Raw genomic sequence first — 23,154 nt, forward strand, 5'->3', positions numbered from 1 at the left:
CATGCATCAGTATCTTGATCATTTATTGTGTGACAGGTTTCTGTTTCTTACTTTCTCTGGGGTCCTGCATCATAAAACGTTGTGGAAACAGAAGGAGGTGTGTTGATGGCCAAATGAAATGTTTAATTTGCACTGGACAAAAGTGTCAATATTCAGCCTCATTTCCGTTAGCCACTTGACTGCACCTGCTAATTAATTATGAACTACAGAAGGAATTCTTTCTGCAGTCAGTGGTTAAACACTTAATAAATAATAACATTGCATATAATGAATGCCAATGAAAAAACAATTAAGGAAGGAGGAATCAGTGGAATAATAATAACAAAAAACAGCATGTGAAATACAAGAAAATGTGGTAAAAAAAATCAAATAATGCCATACATAGATGAGGAAATATGCAAGTATGAGAACATTAAACCAGATGACATACCTTCAATATCATTCTTCTTTTCTTCTTGGCTCTCTTGTACTTTCCCACCAGCTATCTCCCCTTTAAAAAAACAACAGCAACATGTTAACATTAAGACTCGGGGCCTCACTACGAGGCTGGCGCTCCCGTAATGATGAAGGATGCCGGTACGGGACCGGCACCGTTCATTACAGGACAATCCTATTATGAGGTCCCCTTGCGGGACCCGGTAAGGACGCCTGGTAAGACCAGACGTCCTTTTCGGGTCCCGCGAGGGGACGAGGGAGCTAATAACGGGCCCGTTATTAACGGGCCCGTTATTAGCTCCCTCCCCATTCCCATTGAGCCCTATGGGGGCTCAAATGGGAATGGGGCTGGTTTCCTTCAAGGAGGAATTACCGGGTCCTCCAAGGTTGGAATGACCCGGTTATTCCTCATTGAAGGAACCCGGTACTGGAACCCGGTATGGAGGCAGCCATGCCCTTTTAAGGGCATGGCTGCTTCCATAATACTCGTAATGAGGCCCTCAGATTGCGTGAACTGAAATAGAGAGTGGGATACAGTGGAACCACAGAGAAAGAAAGTGACAAAGAGAAACATACCAACAAGGTATTATAGAGTGCAAGAAAAGGAGAACACATTACCGAGTAAAAACAAGATGGTGTTGAAAAATAAGAAAGAAAAAAGTTACAAAACCTATTGTTAATGGAAGATAACCGTGTATCGTGTTTATAAATTGAAAATGGAAAACAAAGGAAGGAATAAGGAGGGAGAATAGAAGGACTAGAAAGTTAAGGCAATAAACAAAAAATACAACAATGGAATAAAGAAATTAGATTGAAGGAAAAAATGGAAAGAGGAACAGAATAAACGAAAAATAAGACAGAAATTAAATAAAACAAGACGGCACACAGACACAATGGAGAACTGAAGGAAAAACAAACCGTTACTAGAGAGAAATAAGCAAATATGGTAAGGAAAAATGAGAACATGTAGAACAGATAAATCAAACTGTATGAGGAATAAACTGTTAAAAAATAGCATGATGAAAAAAGAGGGAAAGACCCATAAAAAAGGAAAAACAAGGAATTAGAAATAAGAGCATGTAAAAAAATATACAGAAACAAAGGAAACATGTAAGAAGAATGACTTGCTGATATTACTAGCTTTCTGGTTGGGCGCTAACCAATTAGATTTCTTTTTAAATTGCACTGTGTATTTTGTTTCTGTTAGGGAGATTTCTCAGAAATGTGCTAATTCCTCTCTACCTTAGAGACCCCTAGCTCTTTTGCTGGACTCTGACTTTTTCATTTTTACCTGGAGAGAGTGAGACCCTTTTTTCCCATTCTCTCGCGTATTGTAATTTAATTGTAATTTAATTGTAAATTTAGAGTTGAATTTAACTCTGTGTTCCTTTTTGGTTTTGGAGCCTGACAAACTCCATAGGCATCTTTTTACATTGTAGCACACAGCACCTTCAGTGCAGTGCTACAGGGAAGTCTTCCCAGATTTCTCCAACGGTTTAAATACATTTTCTCTTGGATAACTACTGTTTCCAATAGCAGTAAAGTGAAATTGACTTTACTTTACAGTTGTAACAGTTTAGACCCAGCACACACTATCTTACAATAGGATGCTGGAGGGGTTACCTTGTATCCCCGTTGTCTAACTTCTCATGTAACAATTTGATGTTACCCTTTCCTTGATGAATGACTGGTGGCAGTGGTTTACTTTTTACTATCATTGCGTGTCTTTACAGCGGGCTGCGTTCGCAGCTACAGCAAAGCACTCTTGGGTGCCATTTTCATCAAAATGGCCCTGGTCTTCTTTTTTCGACATTTCTTTGTGGAAAGGTCCTTCTTGAGATTTACTCTGCGCGCCAAACCCGGTTTGGTCCCTTTGTTCATTTTGTCTTTGGCGGGCTTCACAAGTGAAACCCGCCTCTGGCTCCAGGGTGTCTGGCGGGGGCAGGAAATGAGGGAGATGCCCGAAACTCCCTGTGCTTAGTCTCCTAGAAGACAGGAATGCACTCCTTTATCAAGAAACCTTGAGTTTACGTGTTTGTTTGAATACTTGTCACAGCGAATCTTTGGGTAACCACCCTACTGCTCACATTGACCCCTCTTGAGATAAGCCTGGCTGCTCTACCACACTACCAACCACCTCACTACCAACCTGTGTAGTTCAGACTTATACCAAAAGTTGGGTCCTATTGCCAAGAGGCTAAGGTTGTTGTAGTGCTCCCTAAGGGCACTATCCCAAATCTTGAACTAACAGTTTCCAAGATCTTGCCCCCACCAATCCTTGTGACCCCAACTTTAGGATATATGTCAGTCATTGTTTACCCAGTATAAGCCTTTCTGTGGCCTCTATCTGTTTAGAAGCTTTGCAATGGCCACCATCAAGTGGGTTGTGCCACGGAGTACCCGTTTTTGACTTAGAAAGTAAAACAACATTGACTGGGGTGTTCCTGACACTTTATTCTCCCCTAGCTATTATACCTCACACATTGACGTCCTCAGATTGATTCTATTTTGGACAAGATGAAAACAGCATGTTTTGAGTAAAGCATGAATACACTTTCCTCAGCTCCCATATAGGGAGGTTGAGTGGGTGTATGCGTTTCTAAATGGATGCAAATCAATGAAAGAGTATTAGTGGGTAAATAATTCTGCCTATGAGGCGTGCAAATCTGTTTAAACTCACATGCTTAGCATAGACAAGCCATCAGTACCACATTGTTAGGCAAGATTTCTGTTTTGGTAACTGTGATAATGGAAATGCCTTATGGAGGGACAGGGCATCCTGTCCTTGTCCTACCACTTCTCTGTGTATGTTTTCTCTATGTTTTATCTTTTGGTGAACAGCACCCATGGGATACCCTTATGGTACCCCGTGGGTGGGGATACGCCCTTGTACCCCTCATCTGTCTTTTTGGGCAACTCTGTGTTGCCCACAGAGCAGGGTATGGGCTGGTGGCAGCTACATGCTGATTTGGCAGTGGCTCTGAGTACCCTCTATTTTTGGACACCCAGGCCCTGCCGTAGGAATCAATGGATTCCTACACAAAGGCAAGATGGCCACTGTGCCACTTGGTTTCTATTGCCTTTTACCTTGTTTCCCAAAGTCCTGTGAAGGCCAGACTCTGTCCCTTCCTCTTGAGGGGCCACTGGGTGAAAACAGCATATATGTCCCTGTTACCTTTACCCCTGACTGGCTGTTGGGTGGAAATACCATATATGGCTCTGAGGTTGCCTTCGGTCAAACTGACTGGACCCTTCCCAGGGGCTGTGTGTTGTGGGTACTGTTAGGTTAAGATTTTGTAGAGTCCAACTGGTGTGGGACTTTACAAGACTTATCTGCTTGGTATTAGTAACCCAACTTTTAACATAGACCTGTACTACACAAGTCGGCAGAGTGGCTGAGCAGCCAGGTTTATCTTAGAAGGGGTACTGTGAGCTGTAGAACAGTGCAATGAAATCAGTAGTGACAAGTAGACAAGTAAATACTTACACATTTTAAAAGTTATATTGAAATTATTTATGTATATACACAAAGCAAATGAATCACACTATGTTATGCAGCCACTAATAGTAACATTAAGCAGAATTTCAGAATCAAGTTATTCAAGTAGCAATAGTGCAGTTAAGTAGATTATGTGTGTACTAAAACATTTCCAGCACACGGAGTGACATCAGTTAAGGTTAGTAATAGCACTTATGGGTTACATTACAATATTGAGTTTGAAGAGAAAGAGGGTTAGAGTATAACAGAACACTGTAGCACTGTAACAATAGTCTTTTCTCCTAGAGGGATGTAGGCAGTCCTTTATCACAATTAAAACCTGTATGGGAACAAGCACTGCCAAAGCCAGTAGGGTTTAGAATGGATGCCTTTAGGGAGCCAGAACAGCCAAAGTCAATAAGACAGTTCTAGTTCTGATGCAATCATCTTAGAAAATGTTAGCTGAACAGTCAGTAGTTCATTGAAGAAAAATCCAGGAGCTCAAGTGAGCCTACCTGAGGTGCACAAGCTGCTAGGCCTGCACAAGTGAATTGCAGTAATTCAAAAAGTTAGAAAGGAGCACCCCCCAAGCTAGGAAGCGCTAGATTTGGCTAAAGGTGCTTAAACCCAAAGCCCCACAGTACCATAGAATTGAAGCAGATGTTCCAGCTGGCTTCACTGGCGCTGGCTTGTTGTGGGAGCCAAGGACATTACCACAGCGGCAAACGATTCTCCCCGACTTGACTATTGACGTGGGAGAGCCCCGGGTACCTCTGACACACAATGCAGGATTCTTCAGCCATGAATCCTGGTCTTACGTTTCCTAGTCTCGAAGGTTCATGAAAGGAACAGTCTTTCGTTGAAAAGGTTAAGAGCACTTCCCTGCTTGCAATCCTCTTCAGTCTTGCCGTCTTTCGCCTTGTATTAAACTGCCATCTTGGAACTGCTGCTTCCTCATGGGCTTTGCATTGCTTAGAGTGTGCTTTTGTGCTCCGCCTTTTATCCGTTTGGGGAAGTATGATGGAAGTCACATGGATGTAATGATCAGTAATTGCCTGACCCTGCCTGACCATTGTATTGGGACATGGCAGGCATACAGCTCAGGTGTTAGTCTGTTTTCTCTCACAGCGAGCTATCATTGAGAAAGTGTTTGTGTTGGAAAAGGCGTGGGGGTTTGAGTTCCAAAGTATCCTACCTGGTAGGATGGGGTAAAGGTGTTACAGGGAATAGGATACCGCATCTCGCCATCCGGTGTCCCACTTCTACTCCCCGAAGACTCCTCACCCAGGTAATCCTCCCGCACTGGTCCTGCTCCAGGAACATTTCCAGCACACGGAGTGACATCAGTTAAGGTTAGTAATAGCATTTATGGGTTACATTACAATATTGATTTTGGAGGGAAAGAGGTAATCCTCCTGCACTGGTCCTGCTCCAGGAACTGGATCCAAAAGCGCTGGCTGTGTCCTGGCCACCTGGATGACCGATCCCCAGGGACTAGTGGGTGAGACACATTTAGCTTTCCGCAGTCCAGACAAGTGCAGGAGAGGGGAAGCGGTTATGCTGGTACCTGACCCGTTGCTCTACCCTTTGTCTGGGGAAGGTGTCAAAGTCACTCTGTTAGGTGAGGTGCTCTTTAGGTGAGAGAGAATGGTTGTTTTGTGGAACCTCTGCTCCATTCAGAGGCAAGAATCTTTCTCTCCCAGGTTTAGCTCTTATTAGAGGGTCCACAACAGATTGCTATTTTCAGTTGACTGCGATGCCTGCTATGATTTCATCAGGAAATACTACTTTGGGCGCTGCTCTGTAGAGGTCAGCTTGCCTGAGGACAGCACCAATGTTTTATTTGCTGTCATGCATCAGTATCTTGATCATTTATTGTGTGACAGGTTTCTGTTTCTTACTCTATGTAAGGTAGGGCAGTTTGAGGCTAGTGTAGGGTTGACGATGAGCAAGGACCTGGGGTCCTGCATCATACAATGTTGTGAAAACAGAAGGAGGTGTGTTGATGACCAAATGAAATGTTTAATTTGTACTGGACAAAAGTGTCAATATTCAGCCTCATTTCCGTTAGCCACATGACTGCACCTGCTAATTAATTAAGAACTGCAGAAGGAATTCTTTCTGCAGTCAGTGGTTAAACACCTAATAAATAATAACATAGCATATTATGAATGCCAATGAAAAAAACAATTAAGGAAGGAGGAAGCAGTGGAATAATAATAACAAAACACAGCATGTGAAATACAAGAAAATGTGGTAATTATAATCAAATAATGCCATACATAGCTGAGGAAATATGCAAGTATGAGAACATTAAACCAGATGACATACCTTCAATATCATTCTTCTTTTCTTCTTGGCTCTCTTGTACTTTCCCACCAGCTATCTCCCCTTCAAAAAAACAATAGCAACAGGTTAACATTAAGACTCAGATTGCGTGGACTGAATTAGAGAGTGGGATACAGTGGAACCACAGAGAAAGAAAGTGACAAAGAGAAACATACCAACAAGGTATTATAGAGTGCAAGAAAAGGAGAACACATTGACAAGTAAAAACAATTGTTAATGGAAGATAACAGTGTTTATAAATTGAAGATGGAAAACAAAGGAAGGAATAAGGAGGGAGAATAGAAGGACTAGAAAGTTAAGGCAATAAACAAAAAATACAACAAAGGAATAAAGAAATTAGAATGAAGCGAAAAATGGAAAGAGGAACAGAATAAACAAAAAATAAGACAGAAATTAAATGAAACAAGACGGCACACAGACACAATGGAGAAATAAAGGGAAAAACAAACCGTTACTAGAGAGAAATAAGCAAAGAAAATAAGGGAAACCAAAGGAAAAATCAGAACACGTAGAACAGATAAATCAAACTGTATGAGGAATAAACTGTTAAAAAATAGCATGATGAAAAAAGAGGGAAAGACACATAAAAAAGGAAAAACAAGGATTTAGAAATAAGAGCATGTAAAAAAAAATACAGAAACAAAGGAGACATGCAAGAAGAATGTCTCGCTGATATTACCAGCTTGTTGGGAGCTAACCAATTAGATTTCTTTTTAAATTGCACTGTGTATTTTGTTTCTGTTAGGGAGAATTCTCAGAAATGTGCTAATTCCTCTCTACCTTAGAGACCCCCAGCTATTTTGCTGGATTCTAGGACTTTTTCATTTTTACCTGGAGAGAGTGAGACCCTTTTTTCTCACTCTCTCATGTATTTTAATGTGATTTTAACTCTGTGTTCCTTTTTGTTTTTGGAGCCTGACAAACTCCATAGGCAGCTTTTTACATTTTACATTGTAGCACACAGCACCTTCAGTGCAATGCTGCAGGGAAGTCTTCCCAGATTTCCCCAACGGTTTAAAGACCTTTTCTCTTGGATAACTACTGTTTCCAAGAGCAGTAAAGTGAACTTGACTTTACTTTACATTTGTAACTGTTTAGACCCAGCACACACTATCTTACAATAGGGTGCTGTAACGCTCACCTGATTCCCACGGAGGCGCTGGTCTAGGCAGGAAGGTGTCTGTGACTCGAAAAAGTGATGTGCAGGACTCGATTGGCTTCTGGGGCTGAGCCTCTTCGCACTGTGTGTCGAACTCGAAGGGTGAGATTTCTGCAGGTGAAAGAATATGGGGTTAATGATCTGGGCTGTTGAGTGTCCCTCTCTCCCTCTCTATCTCTTCCTAGCTTCTCCGTAGAGCCCCCAGGTCAACGTGCTCACCTTAGATAGGTGAATGCTGGACTCTCTATCTGCGTCTGGTGCAGGGTGCCGTTGCCAGTTCCTTCACTGGGTGAAACGTAGGCCTCTTGACATCAGAGGATCGCTACCGCCGTTAACTGCACGAGCGGTGAGTTTCCGGACGCCTTTTTAGTCCTTAAGTCTTTAGGTGCGTGGGCACGTAATATAGAACAGGGCTTGATATGATGCTTTCTCCTATTTGTTTTGCGGGGCTCTTGGAATAGAAGATGGTGTGAAGAGAGCCGAAGCTGGAGCCAGAGCCTTGGGACGAAGCGCTTGAAAATGCGTAAGTAATTGCAAGCGCTCTAACTGTCTCTTTTCTCTTGCAGCTGTGAGTTTGTGCTGAAGAGTTGCTGGAAAACGCCGGAGTATTTGCAGGCGTTCTATTGTGGCGAGCGCGATGGGCGTAAGTAAATACCTGTCTAATGTCTTTTCTTTTGTATTTCAGATGCTGGGTCGCAGCGTTGAAAACATCCAGAATGCACGGAGTGCTGGTAAGTAACAACTATGCTTTTGTTTTCACAGGCGGAGATGCAGCGTGAAGAAATGGTCGCTGCCGATGAATCAGGTGAGGAATGCGCTGCATGTGAAGGTTGCCGTGCTAACCTGTTGTTTCTTATCTTTACAGGTGCTCCTGAAGACTGGATTCAGGAATGGTAAGTATTGTTCTTGCAGGTTCTGCTGAAGACTGGATACAGGAGTGGTAAGTATTGTTCTTGCAGGTTCAGGATCGGAAGAAGAGAAGCTGGAACAGACTCGGTGAGCGTTCTGCTGCAGATGCAGAATAACGCGAAGCACGTTTCATCAATCGGGTGTGGTTTAAATAGCCTTGGAGTGATGAGGCGTCTTCCTCCACGGCCCCGCCTAGGTAAGAAAAGAGTTCCTGTTCCAGAAGAGTTCCAGTGTTGTATCCAGGGAGTGGAGCTTGCCCCACCCAGGTAAGAAAGTAGTTCCGGCTTACTGAGGATTCCTATGCAGCTGGTAAGTAAGCAGCATGGTCTGCTGCAGATAAGTCCACCCAGGCATCTTCATATATATTATAAGCCCGGCGCTTCCAGTGCCGGGACCGATGGCATTGATGAGCCTGGCGCCACCGGCGCCAGGACAAGGTCCAAAAGGTCCCAGTGGGGACCGGCTGGTGCTTAGGATTAAGGTTAGGGGCCTGCTTCCAAGGACGTTGGGCTGATCCTGGCTCCTTGGAAGCAGTGATCATGACAGTACCCCCCCTCAAGGCCCCTCCCAAGCGTGTCTTCTCCGGGGGTCTTGGTTTGTCGGGGTGATTCAGATGGAATTTCTTGACCAGACGAGGTGCATGGACATATTCTGAGGGTTCCCAAGACCTTTCCTGGGGGCCGTATCCTTTCCAATCAACCAGATAATATAATTTAGATTTGGAGATTTTGGAGTCTAGGATGTCCTTTACTTCGAATTCGAGTTCTCCATCTACTAAAACAGGTTCTGGGAGTTCGGTCAATCGGGTTTCTGGTTGTACTGGTTTTAGTAAGGAGACATGGAATACTGGATGTATTTTCATATGCGAAGGTAATTCCAATTTGACAGCCACCGGATTAATTATAGCAGAGATGAGATAGGGTCCAAGGTATCTCGGAATGAAGGTGCGGGGTCCTTTTAGAGGCAGGTGCTTAGTGGATAACCAGACCTGATCTCCTACTGCGTAGTGAGGGGCCACTTTACGGTGTTGATCTGCTCCTTTCTTGAATTGAGCTTTAGCTCTTTGCAGATGGGCAGTGGCTTCCTTAAAAGCACGAGTGATCTCAGAGTGCAAGTGATCCACAGCAGGTGCTTCGAATTCTTGGGGAGGATCCAGGTTCGAGGTTCTAGGATGGTGTCCATATAAGAGGAAGAAGGGAGTCTTCCCGGTTCCAGAATGAGTCGAATTGTTAGAAGCGTACTCCGCGATCCAAAGAATGTCCTTCCAAGGGTTTTCAGTTTGTTGGAGCATGCAACGTAGATATTGCTATAGAGTTTGATTTGTCCTCTCGGTTTGTCCGTCAGTTTGGGGATGGTGACTGGTTGAAAGTCTCACATCAATTTGGGCTAAACGACAGCAACTTCGCCAAAAGTGGGAGATGAATTGACGTCCCCTATCGGAGACCAAAACCGAGGGAAAACCGTGTAGCCGAACTATGTTTTCTAAGAATTCTCGGGCCAATACTGAATCTGAAGGTAGGCCTTTCAGGGGAATGAAGTGAGCCATCTTGGAGAATAGATCCACGACTACTAAAATGGTATTATACCCTGAGCATGGAGGTAAGTCCGTGATGAAATCCATGGACAGGGTATGCCATGGACAGGGAGGGATGTCTAGTGGATGTAAGAGGCCGGCTGGTTTCTCCTTCTGACTTTTATTTTGGGCACGTACACCGCAGGAGATTACGAAGTCTCTAATATCCTTCTTCCATGATGGCCACCAGAAATGTCTTTTGACCTTTTCCATGGTTTTGGTAATGCCAGGGTGACCCTCCATTAGTGAGTCGTGATAACAGGAGATCACTTGTTTTTGTATTTTCTCACTGAGCAAGTACAATCGTCCTCGGAAATATGGAAGGTCTTGATCCACAGAGAATTCTTTTCCCTTTAATTGTCAGTCCTGTAATTCGGCCGGAGTTAGGATTGATTTGACTGTAGTCTTGATGTCTTCAAAGGATTGAGCGCTGACCAAGCCCAAAATCCTTTGTTCTGGGATTATGGGTATTGGTTCTGGATTGGTCAAGTGTTCATCTATTCCCATCCGGGAGAGGGCATCTGCTTTTCCGTTTTTACTGCCTGGTCGATAAGTAATTATAAAGTCAAACTCAGCCAAAAACAGAGCCCAGCGAAGTTGCCTGGAAGACTGAGCTTTGGCCGTCTTCAGATATTGTAAGTTGCGGTGATCTGTCATTACGGTGACTGTGTGTCTGGCTCCCAAAAGATAATGCCGCCAGGCTTTAAAGGCCGATCTGATAGCTAAAAGTTCCTTGTCTGTAATTGAATAGTTGATCTCGGGAGCCGAGAATTTGCGAGACCAAAAGGCTACAGGATGTATTTGGTGTGTGACCGGATCTCTTTGTGATAAAACTGCCCCCATAGCTAGACTAGAAGCATCCGTTTCCACGATGTAGGGGAGTTCTGGGCGAGGATGTTTTAGAACAGGTGCAGAAATGAATTTAGCTTTTAAGTCCTGAAAGGCTTGTTCTGCCTCGGTAGACCACTCAAAACGTTTGTTCTTCTTCAACAGAGCGCTGATGGGTTGGACAATTCGAGAGAATTCAGGAATTAATCTACGGTAAAAGTTAGCGAAGCCTAACATGCTTTGAACTCCCTTTACAGAGGTTGGTGAAGGCCACTTGATGATCGCATCGACTTTTTTTGAATCCATATGGACTCCGTTAGGTGACAATATGAATCCCAGGAACTCAACTTCAGTTACGTTGAAAACGCATTTTTCAAGCTTAGCAAAAAGGTTATGTTGACGTAATCTCTCGAGGACTTCTTTAACGTGCTTCTGATGTTCCTCTTCAGATGATGAATAGACGAGGATGTCATCAATGTAGACAACAACACACACATCTATGAGTTCTCTAAGGACATCGTTCATAAAATACTGGAAGGCGGCAGGAGCGTTACAAAGTCCAAAGGGCATAACTTGATACTCAAACAGCCCATACTTGGTGCGGAAGGCCGTCTTCCATTCATCGCCCTCCTTTATTCGTACCAAGTGGTAGGCTCCTCTGAGATCCAACTTTGTATATATATACATGCGTCTTTGACTTGGTCCAGGAGTTCAGGGATCAAAGGTAACGGGTATCTGTTTTTAACGGTGATCTGATTCAGAGCGCGGTAATCTATACAAGTTCTAAGGTCTCCTTCCTTTTTCGGAACGAAGAACAAAGCCGAGGAAGCTGGAGATTTAGAAGGACGGATAAACCCGTTAGCTAGGTATTGGTCCAGATATTGTCTGAGGTGAAGATTCTCTGGCTCGGTGAGGGCATAAATCCTACTGCAAGGAGGAGTTGTTCCGGGTATCAGATCTATTTGACAGTCGTAAGACCTATGAGGAGGCAGGGTGTTAGCTTGGTCCTTCCGAAAGACGTCCTGGAATTCCTGGTATTCGGGAGGTAATTTGGGAACCTCGGAAGAGATTGCCACCAGTGAAACATCAGGCCGAAGATAACAAGTGGTAAAACATTCTGGAAACTGAACCGTCTTTGCTCGCCAATCGATCTGAGGATTGTGCTTCTCTAACCAAGGAATTCCCAGAATGATCTGGAACTGAGGGGCCTTGATCACATCGAACACGATTTTCTCCCGGTGTCCATCTTGGCTCACTAACGTCACTTCTTGGGTGGCGTGCGTTACTGGTCCGGAAGCTATCTCCGTGCCATCCACTGTAGTAATGACGTCTTTTACTGCCTTAGGGACAAGAGGTAGATTCATCCTTGATACCATTTCACGGTCCACATAATTACCGATTGCGCCGCTGTCGATGTAAGCTTCAATTGCATGCAAACGATCCGGACGTTCAGGGCTAATGAGGACTATAGGCACCACGAAATGCGAGGTCACGGGACAGATTTTAACGCTCGGCAAGAGGACCTCTACACTTGTCGGGCTAGGTCGTTTCCCTGCTCAGAACTTGTGGTACTGGTATCTGCGGCTCCTACAGCCTTCTTAGCTGGTTTCACTGGACAGTCTCGAAGAAAGTGCCCCGAGTTTCCGCAATAGAGGCATAATTGCAGCTGTCTTCTTCTTTCCCGCTCTTTTTGGGTTAAAGGTCCTTTCATGCCCCCTATTTGCATGGGTTCCACGGTGTCAGCTCCCCTAGTAGAGGTCTGTGGTTTAGAAAACACTCGGGTATCGAATTTGGAACGATCAGCTTTCCTGTTCTGTAATCTGTGGTCCAATTGGACAACTAAGTCAATATAGTCTGAGCATTCGTGTGGAGGATTCACAACTTGAGCTAAAACATCCTTGAGCTCTCCACGCAGGCCTCTCTAGAAAAGCGTTATTCTTTTATCCTCAGGCCATTGAGTTTCCACTATAAGTCTGTTGAAAGAAGCAATATAAGTCAAGAGGTCTTGATTACCCTGTCGTAACGAAAGGAGTTCATTGTCCAAGGCCTGCCCTTGTGCATGTCTTGCGAACAGTTTCTCCATGCTGGACTGGAAGGCCTGGAAATCATGAAGAACCGGATCGTCCTGAGTAACTAAAGGGATCGACCAATCTGCGGCACTGCCACTGAGATAAGAAAGCACAAAAGCCACCTTGGTCTGATCTGTTGGGAAGGCAGCTGGTCGACATAAGAAGTGTAGGCGGCACTGGTTAATAAACACTGCAAATTTCTTTGGGTCACCAGAAAAGCGTTCGGGCGGAGCCAAAGGCACATTACCAGGTAGATTGATTTGCACTGGATTTGAGGATGCTGAAGGATAACTTCCTCCTGGAGCGGGCAAAGGTGTCTGTCCTGCCTGCGTTTGTAGCAATTGCCTAGCGAGGTCCTCTGTTCGCTCCTTGGATATTATCAGCTCTCTTCTTAGAGAGTTTGTTTCCTGACGAGCCGCATGTACTTCTGCTCTGAGTTCCCCAAGCAGTTGGGCCAATTGATCAGTGTCCGAGGTTTCCATTGCGCCTGGGTAGGAGTTTTGTGGTGGGCTTCGCGTTCTGTAACGCTCACCTGATTCCCACGGAGGCGCTGGTCTAGGCAGGAAGGTGTCTGTGACTCGAAAAGTGATGTGCAGGACTCGATTGGCTTCTGGGGCTGAGCCTCTTCGCACTGTGTGTCGAACTCGAAGGGTGAGATTTCTGCAGGTGAAAGAATATGGGGTTAATGATCTGGGCTGTTGAGTGTCCCTCTCTCCCTCTCTATCTCTTCCTAGCTTCTCCGTATAGCCCCCAGGTCAACGTGCTCACCTTAGATAGGTGAATGCTGGACTCTCCATCTGCGTCTGGTGCAGGGTGCCGTTGCCAGTTCCTTCACTGGGTGAAACGTAGGCCTCTTGACATCAGAGGATCGCTGCCGCCGTTAACTGCACGAGCGGTGAGTTTCCGGACGCCTTTTTAGTCCTTAAGTCTTTAGGTGCGTGGGCACGTAATATAGAACAGGGATTGATATGATGCTTTCTCCTATTTGTTTTGCGGGGCTCTTGGAATAGAAGATGGTGTGAAGAGAGCCCAAGCTGGAGCCAGAGCCTTGGGACGAAGCGCTTGAAAATGCGTAAGTAATTGCAAGCGCTCTAACTGTCTCTTTTCTCTTGCAGCTGTGAGTTCGTGCTGAAGAGTTGCTGGCAAACGCCGGAGTATTTGCAGGCGTTCTATTGTGGCGAGCGCGATGGGCTTAAGTAAATACCTGTCTAATGTCTTTTCTTTTGTATTTCAGATGTGGGTCGCAGCGTTGAAAACATCCGGAATGCACGGAGTGCTGGTAAGTAACAACTATGCTTTTGTTTTCACAGGCGGAGATGCAGCGTGAAGAAATGGTCGCTGCCGATGAATCAGGTGAGGAATGCGCTGCATGTGAAGGTTGCCGTGCTAACCTGTTGTTTCTTATCTTTACAGGTGCTGCTGAAGACTAGATTCAGGAATGGTAAGTATTGTTCTTGCAGGTTCTGCTGAAGACTGGATACAGGAGTGGTAAGTATTGTTCTTGCAGGTTCAGGATCGGAAGAAGAGAAGCTGGAACAGACTCGGTGAGCCTTCTGCTGCAGATGCAGAATAACGCGAAGCACGTTTCATCAATCGGGTGTGGTTTAAATAGCCTTGGAGTGATGAGGCGTCTTCCTCCACGGCCCCGCCAGTGTTGTATCCAGGGAGTGGAGCTTGCCCCACCCAGGTAAGAAAGTAGTTCCGGCTTACTGAGGATTCCTATGCAGCTGGTAAGTAAGCAGCATGGTCTGCTGCAGGTAAGTCCACCCAAGCATCTTCATATATATTATGAGCCCGGCGCTTCCAGTGCCGGGACCGATGGCATTGATGAGCCTGGCGCCACCGGCGCCAGGACAAGGTCCAAAAGGTCCCATTGGGGACCGGCTGGTGCCTAGGATTAAGGTTAGGGGCCTGCTTCCAAGGACGTTGGGCTGATCCTGGCTCCTTGGAAGCAGTGATCATGACAGGTGCTCGAGGGGTTACCTAGTATCCCCTTTGTCTAACTTCTCATGTAACAATTTGATGTTACCCTTTCCTCGATGAATGGCTGTTGGCAGTGGTTTACTTTTTACTACCATTGCGTGTCTTTACTGCGGGCTGCATTCGCAGCTGCAGCAAAGCACCCTTGGGTGCCATTTTCAACACAATGGCCCCTGTCTTCTTTTTTGTCATTTCTTTGTGGAAAGGTCCTTCTTGAGATTTGCCAAACCCGGTTTGGTCCCTTTGTTCGTTTTGTCTTTGGCGGGCTTCACAAGTGAAACCCACCTCTGACCCCAGGGTGTCTGGTGGGGGCAGGAAGTGAGGGATGTGCCAGAAACTCCCTGTGCTTAGTCTCCTAGGAGACAGGAATGTACTCCTTGATGATTGGCCGGCTGGACAGCCACCCTGCTGGGTGATTGACAGCCAGGCTGGAATGAATGGGAGAAACCTGCATGAAAGGAGAGGCTTTTTGGCTTGGAAGGCAGAGTCGACCACTGGACGAAGGAATCCGAAGAAGAACTTGAAGAAGACACCTACTGCAACTCCTGGACCGTTGGTTTGCCCGGTGAAGCCCTGCTGCTGTGCTGTATCTCCAAATTTGTATCGACAGAGAAGCTCCTGCAAGGACGACTTCTCCCTTTGAGTTGGTGGGATCAATCAACTCCAAAGTAAGCCACCTGGACATCCTTCTCAGAGCTTGTTGAATTTCCACAGAGTTGCTGCTGGAACCAAATAAACCAGGGAGAGGAACACCAGTTTGTGTGCGTTGATTCTAAGCTGACCAAGAGCTCCAGGAAGATCCTCCAGACTCCCAGGAAGCAGGACTGACCGAGCCTGTGCCACCTCAACAGAGTGCTGAACCCCAGATGCAAGGAAAGTCCTTCTCGACAGTCAGGAACCGCAGCGGTGATGTTTCGGTAGACTTAAGGAGCTGAAATGCCGAATTGCCACTTGTTGGAAGATAGCCGGTCGCTGTCAGTAACCGTCCCATTGCAGTGCAGGAGTCCCCAGACGTCCTCCCTCTTGTCCCCACGACTAAGGCCCGGGAATACCAGGATCTGCAGAGCTGTACAGGAACAGAAGTCATCTGCTGCTTTTCTTCTAACTAAAGGTACTGTAAAGTCTAAGAGAACTTACCTCTTGTTGTAGATTTGCTTCTACTCTTAACAAGCCTAAACAGCTTGTGGCCCTACATAGATTCTTCTTTTCCATCAAAGACTTCTAAAAACATTGTGCAAAGACTTTTCTTACTTACCTGCAAGAAGTGCTTCAGCTACATAGAGTTTTGCCTATTGACTTTGGCCTAGCCTATTTCCACTGAAAGACTCTTCTCTCCTCTGACATTGGGGAGGGTTGAAAAGTATCTGCCTGCTTAAGAAATATTTGAGATCTCTTGTTTGTTCTGATAACCTTTTCTTTGACACACCTCAGTACTATTCTAAATGCTAACAGTAATATATCAATGTCTACAGAGTTCTAACTATTGATGTCACCTGAGGGTGTAGGAAGTGTCTGTGTGACATCCCAAATGGGTGTTTGCTGATCTATAACCTAAGAGTGTGTATTTTGGCGGTATTTGTGTGTTACTATTATATTGCTCCCTTCTAAAGAAGGCTTATACAAATGACCGGTAAATGAATAAATAATTGTTTTATCAAGAAACCTTGAGTTTAAGTGTTTGTTTGAATACTTGTCACAGTGAATCTTTGTGTAACCACCCTACTGCTCACATTGACCCCTCTTGAGATAAGCCTGGCTGCTCTACCACACTACCAACCTGTGTAGTTCAGACTTATACCAAAGGTTGGGTCCTATGCCAGGAGGATAAGGTTGTTGTAGTGCTCCCCAAGGGCACTATCCCAAATCTTGACCTAACAGTTTCCAAGATCTTGCCCCCACCAATCCTTGTAACCCCAACTTTGGGATATATGTCAGTCATTATTTACCCAGTTTTAGCCTTTCTGTGGCCTCTATCTGTTTAGAAGCTTTGCAATGGCCACCATCAATATATACAATATATGGCTCCGGGGCTGCCTTCTGTCAAACTGACTGGAGTCTTCCCAGGGGCTGTGTGTTGTGGGTACTGTTAGGTAAGAGCTTGTAGAGTCCAACTGGTGTGGGACTTTACAAAGACTTATCTGCTTGGTATTAGTAACCCAACGTTTAACATAGGCCTGTACAACACAAGTCGGTAGAGTGGCTGAGCAGCCAGGCTTATCTTAGAAGGGGTACTGTGAGCTGTGGAGCAGTACAATGAAATCAGTAGTGACAAGTAAACAAGTAAACACTTACACACTTTAAAAGTTATAATGAAATGATTTATTTCTATACACAAAGCGAATGACTCACACTATGTTATGCAGCAACTAATAGTAACATCAAGCAGAATTTCAGAATCAAGTTATTCAAGTAGCAATGATGCAGGTAAGTAAATGATTTTTGTACTAAAACATTTCCCGCACACTGAGTGACATCAGTTAAGGCCAGTAGTAGCACTTATGGGTTACATTACAATATTGAGTTTGGAGGTAAAGAGGGTTAGAGAAGAAGAGAACACTGTAGCACTGTAACAATAGTATTTTCTCCCAGAGGTATGTAGGAAGTCTTTTATCCCAGCAATAATAGTGTAAAACAATTAAAACCTGTAAGGGAACAAGCACTGCCAAAGCCAGTAGGGTTCAGAATGGATGCCTGTGGGGAGCCAGAACAGCCAAAGTCAATAAGACAGTTCTAGTTCTGATGCAATCATCTTAGAAAATGTTAGCTGAACAGTCAGTAGTTCATTGAAGAAAAATCCAGGAGCTCCAGTGAGCCTACCCGAGGTGCACAAGCAGTTAGGCCTGCACAAGTGAATTGCAGTAATTCAAAAAGTTAGAAAGGAGCACCCTGTTGTGACCTTAAGTAGGATCATTAGTATAAAGGATGCTCTGGATGCCAGGAGAGATCTTCTAGTAGGCTTAATCAAGTAACATCAGGGAGATTAAGAAGTACAGTTACAAAGGGAAGCCCACTGGCTCCCACCACCAAGGGTACATCATTCTCAACTGCCCTGCGTGGAATCTCACACCACAACATTCTACTCAGTCACACTCCAGCCATTCCACTCATGACCTCACAGATCCAGGCACACAGACTATACACGGAGGTAGATTAAGCGGATAGCTCAACAGCCTAATAGGGAGCATGGATGCCAATCCTAACACCTCCCCAATCCTTACCACAGCAAAGGAAACCAATTCTAACACCTCCCTTCCTTGCCACCACACAACACACACATACCTCTTCATCAAAACAACCACTCCCAACTCAGAGCACAACACACCTTAAAGCACCCACACAACCCGGTTCCGAACACCAGGGGAATGGATTGTACCAACAGGTGTAACTAGCTTTATGGCAGAAAGGACCCCACCTACACAACTACAATCCCAACCAAACAAAGAACACCGAATACCTTCCGTTCACCGCTGCCACCGGAGAGCCTCATACCTGCCACGTTCGAGCACTGCCGGACCCACCATGGGCAACCAAACATACACAACAAAAACCCTCAAAACAAACACCAAACACCTCCTATCCACCCCTGCCACAAGTGGATCATGGGGCTGCCACCCCCAAGCACAAACTCCCTATAGGGACTGGCACAGGGTCCTACAGCACCACAACGAGAAGACCAACTAGCTTCCAAACAATCAGCCCAGGAAGATCTGACAGGAGAACAGGGAACCTACTGTTAGGGAGAATTCATAGAAATGTGCTAATTCCCTCCACCTTAGAGACCCCCAGCAACTTTGCTGGATTTTGAGGACTTGATTTATTTAACCTGGAGAGAGTGAGACCCTTTTCGCCACTCTCACATGTATTTTAATGTGAATTTTACATCTGCGTTTCTTTTGGTTGTGGAGTCTGACAAACTCCATAGGCATCATCTTTTACATTGTGTCACACAGCACCTTCAGTGCAGTGGCACAGGGAAGTCTTTCAGATTTCCCAAAGGTTTAAATACCTTCTCTGGGATACACTACTGTTTCCCACGGCAGTAAAGTGAAATTGACTTTACTTACCATTGTAACTTTCTAGACCCAGCACACCCTATCTTACACTCGAGTGCTGGAGGGGTTACTTAGTATCCCCTTTGTCTAGATTCTCATGTAACATTTTTAATGTTACTCTTTCCTCACTGAATGGCTGGTGGCAGTGGTTTTGTTTGTACTACCATGGTTTTCATTTACTGCGGGCTGCGTTAACAGCTGCTGTAAAACAACCGCAGAAGCCATCTTTGTCAAAATGGCACCCGGTCTTATTTTTTCCCACATTTCTTCGTGGAAAGGTCCTCCTAGAGATTTTCTCTGAGCGCCAAACCAGGTTTGGTCTCTTTGTTCATGTTCGCCTTTGGCGGGATTCAGAAGTGAAACCCGCCCCTGGGTCCAGAGTGTCTGGGGTAGGCAGGAAGTGCGGGAGGTGACCCAAATGCACTCTTTGGTGATTGGCTGGCTGACTGTCTGGCAAGGACAGCCACCCTGCTAAGTGAGTGACAGCTAGGCTGGAATGAATGGGAGAGAATTGAATAAAAGGCGAGTATCTTGGCTTGGAAGGCGAGTCGACCACTGGACGAAGGAACCGAAGAAGAACTTGAAGAGGACGCCTGCTGCAACTCCTGGACCGTTGGTTTGCCCGGTGAAGCCCTGCTGCAGTGCGAAACGCCAAGTTTGCATAGACAGAGAAGCCCCTGCAAAGACGACTTCTCCCCTTGAGTTGGTGGGACCAATCAACTCCAAAGTAAGCCACCTGGACATCCATCTCAGAGCTGGTTGAATTTCCACAGAGTGGCTGCTGGAAACCGTATAGCCAGGGAGAGGAACACCAGATTGTGTGCGTTGCTTTTAAGCTGGCCTATAGCTTTTGGAAGATCCTCCGGACTGCCAGGAAGCAGGACTGACCAAGCCTGAGCTCCCTTAACAGAGTGCGGGACCCCAGAAGCAAGGAAAGTCCATCTCGACAGCCAGGAACCACATTGTTGCTATTTGCGGTAGACGTGAGGAGCTGAAACACTAAACAGCCACTGAAAGTGAAGTTTGCCGGTTGCAGTTTTGACCGTCCCAGTGCACAGCAGGAGTCCCCCAACGTCCTCCCTCTTGTCCCCACGACTGAGGCCCAGGAACAGTGAGATCTGCAGAGCTGCACAGGAACAGAGGTCATCAGCTGCATCTTTTCCTCATTGCTAAGGTACTGTTAAACTAGTCTAAGAGAACTTACCTCTTACTGTAGATTTGCTCGAAACTTCTACAACTCACAAGTGTAATCAGCTTGTGGCCCTACATTTGATTCTTCTTTTCATCAAAGACTCCTAAGAACTTGTGCAAAGACTTTTCCATTTACTTACCAGAATTGCTTCTTCCTATACAAGACTTTTGCCCATTGACTTTATCTTAGCCTATTGATTTGAATGACTCTTCTATAGGAATATGAATGTGTTTCCCCTGCTTATGAATATTTGTGGTCTCTTGTTGTTCTAATAACCTTTGCCTTTTACCAACTACTAAGAGTATTCTAAATGCCAACAGTAAGATATTAATGTCTCCAGCACCATAGTTATTGAAGTCGCCTGTGGGTGTAGGTTGTGTCTGTGGGCCATCCCAAAAGGGTCTTTACTGATTTAGAAACTAAGAGTGCACAGTATTAAAGCGTTTTTGTGTGTTACTATTCTATTTGCTCCCTTCTGAAGAAGGCTTTATAACTGACTGATAAATAAATGAATACGTGTTTATGCAAGAAACCTTGAGTATAAGAGTTTATTTGAAGACCTGTAACTGTGAATCTTTGTGTAACTCCACTACAGCTCACATGTCCCCCCTTGAGATAAGCCTGGCTGCTCAACATGCTACCAAAACTGTGTAGTACAAGCTTATACCAAACGTTGGGTTGCCTATACCTGTAGTCAGTTGTTTGTAGTGTTCCTAGAGGGTACTGCATACAAACTTTGCCTAACACCTACAACTCACACTCGTTCACCACACATACCCAGACTCAAACACACAACTACCACACCTGGGCAACCATACGCACGGAGGGATTCCAATCAAAATAAACTCTCACTCACTACACCACAGTTTGACGGCCACTCAAACTGAGCCAATGATAACTTTGAGCCTCAACCCAAATGCACAAACACACTCAAAGTAAACCTACGGCAGCTTGATAGAAAGAAGCTAAATCTGCCCTAAGATCACACGTAAGTACCAAGGTTAAAACATGAAACTCTTGGGGAAAACTTCTCCCGACCAAAGAGACTCAGCAGTCTCACCAGTTGAATACATCTTACTCCACTTGTGGGTCACACCACACCAACTCACCCCCATTCAGGTAGACTCAAGAGTGTCACCACTGGACAGTGACAACAAGGAATGGAGGCGTCCCACCCACTCCTGTGCCGCTAACAGCGTGCGGACAGCGCCTTGCCCTACACCTGTTCCTCAAATGGGCTACCACCAACCCATGCTTAAACACTTATGACATGCGCACCACATGCCTAAACCACATCAATGGGTAACACTCACCCATGCACCACACCTCCTTCAATGGGTTACCACCAACCCAAGCTTAAAGACCACTTACACATGCACACTGCATGCCTAAACTACATCAATGGGCAACACACACCCATGCTCCACAACACCTTCAATGGGCTACCACTAACCCATGCTTAAACACTTAGACATGCACAACACATGCATGGGTAACACACACCCATGCTCACAAAATCATCATAGGTAACCACACTCACCTATAATGGCAAACCAAAAGCATGCAACTATCTGCCGCACACATCCAAGGATAGTAGCACAAACACATGCTGAAACTTCAACATGCTCACCTTCAAAATGTGCATTCAACATGCCGCAAAATACATGTTTGAATACATAACAGAACATGTATCAACATTCCTAAACATTAGCACGGCTGCTTCTACATCTGAACCTTACAGTCCAATATGAACCCTACAGTCCATGTTGTCTTATTCCAGAGTGCAACCTAAACGCCCTGAAAATCCTCAACAAGATGTTAAACTAGCGCAATCAATGCATTCGTGCATCCATGTAACCTAACACATTTCATAACAGGGCACTGGCAGATTTCAATACATTCTGAAAGTCCATGTTGCAACATCAAAGACCTGCAAAGCCTCAAAATAAGTTACTCTGGAAATGCTGCAACCAACAGTTACCCGACTCACTCAAACACTCTCACAATGCCGCATTAACATTGTGCAAACTCATCAACGATTTTGTCTTACTCACTTGCAATACTTCAGTCATTACTTCAGTCATGACCATTCACTCACCACAAAAACAGAGCTTCCACAAACTCTACATTTCCATTGATATGGCAAAAAAAAATAAACAATGAACATTTCCAAACTCAAATGCTTAGCGTCCATGCTGACACGCTGCCATGCAAGAACTCTGCACAAGTCCTGCCAGATGCGTTGTTATGACCTGATTAGGTCTTGAATAATGACAAAGGGTACGTCCTTACTCCTTTAGTTCCTCCAACATACTGACTTCCCTTCCCGCCTCCCCTCCCTTTCCTGTTTCCACTTTTGCTTTCCCCTTAAAGGGGCAGATGTCCTTTTCCCTCACAACATGCGTGATGCCAAAACGACACAACGGTCAATACGTCCCGCAATGTGACAATTAACTTCTTCCTTTTTTCCCTTTAAGGCCGGACTTACTTGTTACTTCTCTCTCCACATTGTAGCAACACTATTCATCAGACTCAGAGAAAATACGGCAGTCAATTACCGTTTCGCAAACTTCAAAGCCGCTTCACTCCCAGCATAGGGCAGCCATGTGGTGTAAAACAAACTATTCACTTCCTCTTTTATTTTTTTTTGTGAACACTTCTCTGGCCTTTCCCCATCACCAGACTTAATCATTCTTCTCGCCATTGTGGTGTCATGTGCCGGGGAATAGCCGGTCACGTGACACTAGTAAACACGGAAGGAGGAGTATAAACAAACCCCGGAACTGATGTAATAACGGCAGTCCGGGTCGGTTAAGTACCACAAACAGTCGTTTGTCTCTGTTTCTGTGCAGCGACACGTTTCGCTATAATATTAAGGCTAAATTGCAGTCTGACTAGAAGAGCGATGGTGTGTGATGAAAACACCACATTGGCGACGAGGGATGGGATCGGAGCCCAAAGTCATGAACGTGAGGCAGATGATGTGAGGTGAGAGGCTTTTGATTAACTGTGAACACGTACGAACGCAGAGCCTCGTTTTCGTGCCCCTAACGTTCTTTCACACAGTTGACTGCATAACGAATATAACGCGCGTACGCAGCGTATTTGTTTTACTGAATTCAACGTTCCA

General features: G+C 45.2%; 1 protein-coding gene across 11 annotated transcripts in view; it reads right to left on the bottom strand.

Annotated features, from left to right (window-relative positions):
• The window catches only part of LOC138580892 (up-regulator of cell proliferation-like), a 1,164,421-nt gene that overhangs the window by 963,672 nt on the left and 177,595 nt on the right, over nucleotides 1-23,154 (bottom strand). For 10 of the 11 annotated variants that reach the window (XM_069651790.1, XM_069651791.1, XM_069651794.1 and 7 more), the window contains exons 3-4: nucleotides 6,245-6,304; nucleotides 431-490 (exon numbers count right to left, since the gene is read on the bottom strand). In XM_069651790.1, coding sequence (XP_069507891.1) covers nucleotides 431-490; nucleotides 6,245-6,304 — 120 coding nt within the window. The remainder of the gene's footprint in view (nucleotides 1-430; nucleotides 491-6,244; nucleotides 6,305-23,154) is intronic. The other variant, XM_069651801.1, reaches the window with a different exon arrangement.

The sequence above is a fragment of the Ambystoma mexicanum genome, chromosome 3p (genome assembly GCF_040938575.1).
Source record: "Ambystoma mexicanum isolate Mex_15411 chromosome 3p, UKY_AmexF1_1, whole genome shotgun sequence".
NCBI lineage: Eukaryota > Metazoa > Chordata > Amphibia > Caudata > Ambystomatidae > Ambystoma > Ambystoma mexicanum.